Below are 7,500 nucleotides of genomic sequence, written 5' to 3'. Positions count from 1 at the left end.
GGAGAGGATGGAAGAGTTAAGGAAGAGAAGCTGGATGAGGCTGGGAGAGACAGAGAAAGGCTGGGAGATGCTGGGAGGAGCTGAAGAGATTGAGAGTTGGTGAGGCAAGGACGGGATAGGACTGGGATAGGGTGGGAAGGGAAGAGAAAAGCTGAGAGAAGCTGAGTGAGACTGGGAGAGTAAGGGAGAGACAGAAAGAGATGGGAGAAGGACAAATTAATGAGAGGCAGGGATAGACTGGCAGAGAGAGACTAGTGACAAAAAATCCTCGTGTTTGTTCGTTGCCGGTGAGCCAAACAAACATTATCCCACCCCGCTTTGGTGAAGTAATGGCGTAATTGTTATTAATTCATGATAATAAGGCTAAATATGGGATTATTGGTAATACTTAATGTGGCAGGAATATATCAACTATGATGGCGCCATTAGCACGGTCCGGCCACACACACACACACACACACACACACACACACACACATACACGTACATGCACACAGACTGACAGACAGATACAAGTACACACACATCGGTTTGTTTCTAGCGCTGATTTCGTGTTATGATTAATGTTATTGCTACTCTGATGTTGTGATTGTTGTTGTTGTTGTTGTTGTTGTTGTTGGTGGTGGTGGTGGTGTTGGTGGTGGTGGTGGTGGCGGTATTATTATTATTGTTGTTGCTGCTGCTGCTATTATTATTATTATTATTATTATTATTATTATTATTATTATTATTATTATTATTATTATTATTATTGTTGTTGTTGTTGTTATTGTTGTTGTTGTTGTTGTTACTGTTATTACTATCTAGGCTTTCATTAATGTTGCTACTACTACTACTACTACTACTACTACTACTGTCATCACCATCACCAACATCACCACACACACACACACACACACACACACACACACACACACACACACACACACACACACACACACACACACACAGGTGAACAGATCAGAAAACTTGTCACAACATCACCACGCAAGCGAATTAAACAACACACACAGAAAAGAAAAAAAAAACACACAGAGATTAAACAAGTAAAAACACACACCACCACCATCACCACCAGTCAGGTACACGGAAAGATAGAATCAGAATCAAAGTTGCTTCTCATCATGCGGGGACTTTAGTGAGTGGTAAATGCAGCATGCGTCACTCAACTTCCTTACCTCGGTGCGCCGCCCGTCTCAGCCTCCTCCCGCCACCCTCTTCCGCCTTGACGCTTCTGACATTAACGTAAGGATTATTTCGCGACCGTTCCGCTGAGGGTCCGCTTACCAGCCAGCCCGCTAACCCGCTAACCTGGTGACTCACTGCCTTGTCAGTTTTAAGTGAAATGGCGGTGTGTGTTTGGCTTGTGTTCAGAAGTATTTTGCTCTCTCTCCGCGACTGTTTTTCAAAGGTTTAGATGATTAGTCGGGTTCTCAGGTGTGTAAATCCTGTTCATAATGTAGAAATGTTGTTGATCTGTCTTTAGAACCGTAAAAGCATCCTTAGAGACTAGTGTAGCTTCAAGTAGAGCGTTTTGAAAGTACGATACTGGAGGTGTGGCCAAGAGTGTTTCAGAATATGGTCAACTTGTGGCGTCTGTTGTCTCTCTCCTTGTCGACTTTACACGTGTGTTTGGTAATGATTGCTACTGCTGTTACTACTACTACTACTACTACTACTACTACTACTACTACTACTACTACTATCTTTTGTAACTGAACTCTTCACTGGATCTTTTTTCCTTGTCTTTTTGTCGTCCTTGACCGGAACCACTATTACATAATAAAATTTACTAGCACTGCTGCTGCCTGCTACTGCTACCTCCTCCACCTCGACCTTTTACAAGAAAAGTACTGTTCTTAACACTGCTGTCCACACACAACACAACAACAACTACATCTACTACTACATCTACTACTACTACTACTACTACTACTACTACTACTACTACTACTACTACTACCACCAGAACCCCTGACAAGAACGCAACCTTTCCAATCCTGACCACCTGCAGCAGCCAGTCAGCCATCCAGCCAGCGAGGGGAGGGGCGTGTGGGCGTGGGACAAGGAGGGTTTTTATGCAAATTATCTTTTTATTTACAGTCCTTTCAATATTAACAGAAAGAAAACCATAAGTAGAAGGGATGAATCACCACTACCTTAGACCATAATTCTTAAGTATTGGAGAGAGTGAGGCATGCAAGGTGGGATGGGGAAGGGAATGGTATGGGTGGATGAAGAGGAGGCGGTAGGTAGAAAAAGTTGGAGTAGATGAGAGGAGAACATGAAGGAAAGGGGGGATGAAAAAAGGAGGTATGAAGAAAAATAGAAGAAAAGGAGGAGGTTAAAATGAACAAAAAAGAAAGGGATGGGGGAAACAAGACAGGAAATTGTGAGGGAGATGAAAATAAAGCAGGAGGAGGAGGAGGAAGAGGTGTGAGGAAAAGGAGGAGGTTAAAATGAACAAAAAAGAAAGGGAGGGGGAGATGAGAGAGGAGATTGTGAGGGGGGATGAGAGAAGAGAAGGATAGAGGAGGAGGAGGAGGAGGAGGAGGAGGAGGAAAGAGGTAAGGAAAAGAAACTGTGAAGTGTTGGGGAGGAGTGGAGGGATTGTGGAGGTGGGAAGCATAATGGAGAGAAACAGGCAGAACGTGAGGCTCTGGAGGGACTGGAGGAGACCCACCCTCCTCCTCCTCCTCCTCCTCCTCCTCCTCCTCCTCCTACCTTCCCTCTGCCTCATCTCAAACCTCCGTGCTTCATCTCACTTCTTTCGTTCTCTCTCTCTCTCTCTCTCTCTCTCTCTCTCTCTCTCTCTCTCTCTCTCTCTCTCTCTCTCTCTCTCTCTCTCTCTCTCTCTCTCTCTCTCTCTCTCTCTCTCATAAAATTAACTCAACAAACTCCTCCTCTTCTTCTTCCTTTTTCCTCCTCCGTAACACATTTGAGGAGAAAACTCTCTCTCTCTCTCTCTCTCTCTCTCTCTCTCTCTCTCTCTCTCTCTCTCTCTCTCTCTCTCTCTCTCTCTCTCTCTCTCTCTCTCTCTCTCTCTCTCTCTCTCTCTCTCTCTCTCTCTCTCTCTCTCCAGCACATTATTGACAAGTCGTGTCTGAAAAGTCTCCTTCAAGATCTTTCCCTAACACACACACACACACACACACACACACACACACACACACACACACACACACACACACACACACACACACACACACACACACACACACACACACACACACCGCGGTCTTCTCAGGGGATCCATATTAAATTTCTTCCCAGTTTGGTTCAAGAAAGCAAAAGATAGCGGTAACGAAAAATGGTAAAATAACAAAAAGAAATAAAGAAGAGGGAGGGAGGAAGGAAGGAAGGAAGGAAGGAGGGAAGGAAGGAAGGAGGGGAATGGGAGAGGAAAGGTGAGAGAGGGGAATAGTTTATGTGTGGTAGTAGTAGTAGTAGTAGTAGTAGTAGTAGTAGTAGTAGTGGTAGTGATCGTGGTGGTTGTGTGGTGTTGTGGTACCAGCCTAGAAAAAAGAAAAATTGTGGTGGTGTTGTAGTTGGGGAGAGTGTGAGTGTGGTGTTGTGGTGCTTGTGGTAATGAGGAAAAAAACCGCGGTAGTGTGGTGTTTAGCAGAGATCATGTGTATGTTAACTATTATTATTATTACCAGTAGTGGTGATGAGTTTCTGGTGACGTGGTGATGACAGTGTGGTGATGTACTGGTGTAGGTGGCCAAGTGGTGATGACAGTGTGGTGATGTAATGGTGTAGGTGGCCAAGAGATGTGGTTTGATGCGGTGTGCGATGTTAATGACGAACTGTGGTGTTGATGGTGAAGAGCTATGGTGTTGATAGTGTGTGAATGTGATGTGCTGTGTGGTGCTGTTTGGTGGTGTGATGTGTTGTGTGGCTTAGTGTGGCTGGGTGAGGTGTAGTGAGGATGGACGGGGAGGGTGTGGTGTTGTGTGGTGTGACGGATGATAGAAGGAAGAGGAGGAGGAGGAGGAGGAGAAGGAGGTAGGATATTGGTACTGTGTGTGGCGAGGTGCGACTAGCGTGGGAGACTGGAGGAGGAGGAGGAGGAGGAGGAGGAGGAGGAGGAGGAGGAGGACTTAGACAGAGTGTAGAAGAAACAGATATATTAGATGTGGCGAGGCGAGGACAGTAAGAGGAGAAAGAAGAAGAAAAGGAGAAGGAATATGAAAAACACAAAGAAATACAAAGGAAGACCAAACAGTATCAGAGGAGGAGGAGGAGGTAGAGAGGGTGAAGACTGTAGAAGAAACAGGTGTAGCAGGCGAGGGAGGCGAGGCGTGGAAGGCAGAGGGCAGGAGTCACTACAGGGCAGAGGGAGGGAGGGAGGGAGGGAGGGTAGGGCAGGAATAGGAGAGGGGGACAAGGAAGGGCTGGAGTAGAAGTGGCCAGGTAGGGAGGAGGACAGGACTACGAAGAGGCAGAGTAAGGCTAGGAGTGGCAAGGGAGGGGTCAGGAGGCAAGGGGGGCAAGCAGGGAGGTGGGCGGGTATATTGGCATTCTGGGGGGCGGCGCACCACCTCGTTACGCTAGCAGAACAATGCTATTTCACTCCAGACTCCAGCACTGCGCTAAGTATATGGAAATGCCTGGTTTCCTGCTTTCCAATTACGGTGGATCGTTCTGCCTCTCTCCCCTCTCCCCGCTCCCCGCTCCCCTCTCACACGCGCTTCCTCTCCTCTCTCCCTCCTCACACCTCCGCCCTGCCTCTCCTCCCTTCGTAGTCAGCCTTACCTGTTCTTCTCTATATATCTTTTATTTATCTCTTTCTCTTTATCTTTCTATTCTCTCTCTCTCTCTCTCTCTCTCTCTCTCTCTCTCTCTCTCTCTCTCTCTCTCTCTCTCTCTCTCTCTCTCTCTCTCTCTCTCTCTCTCTCTCTCTTCCTTATCTGCTCTTTTCTTCTCCTTTTTTTTCTTCTTTTACTTCTCTATTCTCTTCATCTGTTTTTACCTTCCTCCTCCTTCCTTGTTCGCTTCCTCGTCTTCCTCTTCTGTTTTTCCTTCCTCTCTCTTCTTATTTCCTTCCCTTTCCTTTCTTTTCTTTCAATATATTATCCGTTCCTTTTCTCTCCTTCCTTCTTTCCTTCCTTCCTTCCTTCCTCCCCTCTCCTCCTTTCCTCTAATTTTTCTTCTTTTTCTTCCTTATTCCTGTTATATTCCTTCCTTCTCTTTTTTTCATTCCTTTCCTTCTTTCTTTCTTCCTTTTCGTACTGTTAATCTTTCTTTCCTTCCATATTTTCCCCTCTTCCCTAGCCTTACCTACCCTCCTCCTCCTCCACCTCCTCCTCCTCCTCCTCCTCCTCCTCCTCCTCCTCCTCCTCCTCCCTTTTTTCGTGTAGCACCCTTTTTTTCTTTCCTCTTTCCCTGTTCTTAGGTTTCTTTCTCTCCTAATGTGTTTTTATTCCTCCATCTGTTTTTTTCCTCTCTTTCCTCCCCTCTCTTTTTTTCCCATTCCCCTCCTATTATTTCTGTATCCTTTTCTTCCTTTTTTTCCTTTTTTCCTCGTAACTGTAATCCTTTTCCCTCTTTTAGTTTCTTTTTTCCTTGATTTCTTTCCTTTTTTTTACTCCTCTTCCTCCTCCTCCTCCTCCTCCTCCTCCTCCTCTTCCTCTTCTTCCCCTTACTTATTTTTCTCGTTAATTATCATAAGCTTTTCTCTCTCTCTCTCTCTCTCTCTCTCTCTCTCTCTCTCTCTCTCTCTCTCTCTCTCTCTCTCTCTCTCTCTCTCTCTCTCTCTCTCTCTCTCTCTCTCTCTCTCTCTCTCTCTCTCTCTCTCTCTCTCCTGCCATACCTACGATAATTTCCCTTCCTCTCTCCTCTCCCCCTCCCCCTCTCCCTTCCCCCTCCCTCCAGCCGTAGCCAGCGACCCAGGAGGTTTTGGCAACACAGCACCTTGGCTCTCCCTCCCCCTTGTCAGCCACTCAGCAGGAGGCGCCGCCCGACCGTCACAGATCAGTTAAAGCGCCTTTCTTGGGGACAGGGCGAGGCAGTGACGGCTATGGGCGCTGCTGTGGGGAAGTAGGTGTGTGTGTGTGTGTGTGTGTGTGTGTGTGTGTGTGTTTTCCAAAGCCACAGAGATGATTAGCTGGTTCTCAAGACTGTTTCACTAGTTCATAATGTAGAAATCTTGTTAATCTGTCACTGGAATTATAAAAACGTCCTTAAAATCCCGTGTCACTTCAACTAGAGGCTTTTGAAAGTAGTGAAAGTGTTTCTGAGTATTGGTTTGAAGGCAGGAGTGCGTGTGATGTACGTCGGGAGTCAGCGTGTGTGGCAGGAAGGGTTTGGTTCGGTTCTGATGTTTCTTGGTCACGTTTATCGTTAGAACATAAGAAAATAAGGGAAGCTGCAAGAAGTCGTCAGGTTTGCACACGTGGCGGTCCCTTCATGAACCTCACTGCGTGTCTCCACCTGTCATCCTCATCCATAAATCCAGCTAATCTTCTTCTTTCAGAGTTTCCAGTGACGCAGAACCAACAACCTTATTACTGAGTCTGCTCCATCCATCTGTCATCCTATTTGAGACACTATTCTTTCATTTTTTTTTATCTAACATTATTTGATTTGTTAATGTGTCTACTACTCTATTTGACAACCATTTTCATCCTATCTCTTGTTTTTTTTTTTTTTTTTTTTTTTTATCTAACTTAATCTACTTGTTACGGTGTCTCGTCTGAGGAGGCAGACTTGCGAGTGTGTGAATGAAAGCAGGAGTGTTTGGTTGATGCTGGAAATTCTCTGCTGCGGGAGGAAAGGCTTCGTTTTGACAGACTTGTTTGGTCACGTTTGTTGCTTGAGTGTCTTTTGAAATAGGACAGTTAACTTGTACTCCATCAATATATTGGACGATTTAATTGACCGAAGAAGAAAAAAAATATACAGGTGCTAAAAGATCTGAAGTAACACTAAGCTTGAATTAAATCTGTTTGTTGAGCTTGACAATTTAACCGCATTGTAGGTTCTAAGAGGCTTGACATTCTGAAATTCCGGGTCACTTGTTGTCATAGCGTCTTTTGAAATAACATTAAAACTTGCACCTCACCTTGACCTTGACCTTCTTCTTTTTCTTCTTTTTCTTCTTCTTCTTCTTCTTCTTCTTCTTCTTCTTCTTCTTCTTCTTCTTCTTCTTCTTCTTCTTCTCCCCCTCCTTCTTTCGGCTGCTCTCATAAGGGGCTAGCACAGCGGATCACCCTTCGCCAGCACCCTCGGCCTTTTGCACACCTGTCTGCCACACCCACCACCTGCACGTCTTCCTTCACTGCATCCATAAATCTGATCAGCCTGCACCAGATCAGTATATTAGACCTGACGACTTAGCTGAAGGGAAACAATATCACAGTTTCTGAAAATAAAGACCGTTTGCAATGTTTTGGTGAATCTTTTTCATTATCTTTCTTTTCTTCCCCTCACCAATTATACTTTCCCCCTTTCTCCTCTCATTACATATTCTTCATTCCTCTTTTATCCCCCACTTTT

At 45.3% G+C, this 7,500-nt stretch overlaps 2 protein-coding genes across 2 annotated transcripts in view; one reads left to right on the top strand and one right to left on the bottom strand.

Moving 5' to 3' along the window:
• LOC135104120 (lachesin-like) overlaps positions 1 to 7,500 on the top strand; it is a 342,384-nt gene that overhangs the window by 259,091 nt on the left and 75,793 nt on the right. The gene's annotated exons all lie outside the window — the stretch shown is intronic.
• Positions 1,510 to 7,500, bottom strand: part of LOC135104009 (putative uncharacterized protein FLJ46204) — a 13,139-nt gene continuing 7,148 nt past the window's right edge. Inside the window, exons 3-4 of the mRNA XM_064010872.1 lie at positions 3,660 to 3,831; positions 1,510 to 1,548 (exon numbers count right to left, since the gene is read on the bottom strand). Coding sequence (XP_063866942.1) covers positions 1,510 to 1,548; positions 3,660 to 3,831 — 211 coding nt within the window. The remainder of the gene's footprint in view (positions 1,549 to 3,659; positions 3,832 to 7,500) is intronic.

The sequence above is a fragment of the Scylla paramamosain genome, chromosome 10 (assembly GCF_035594125.1).
Source record: "Scylla paramamosain isolate STU-SP2022 chromosome 10, ASM3559412v1, whole genome shotgun sequence".
Lineage (NCBI taxonomy): Eukaryota > Metazoa > Arthropoda > Malacostraca > Decapoda > Portunidae > Scylla > Scylla paramamosain.
The sequence above is the reverse complement of the archived record's forward strand: the minus strand, read 5'-3'. Positions and strand labels throughout refer to the sequence as shown.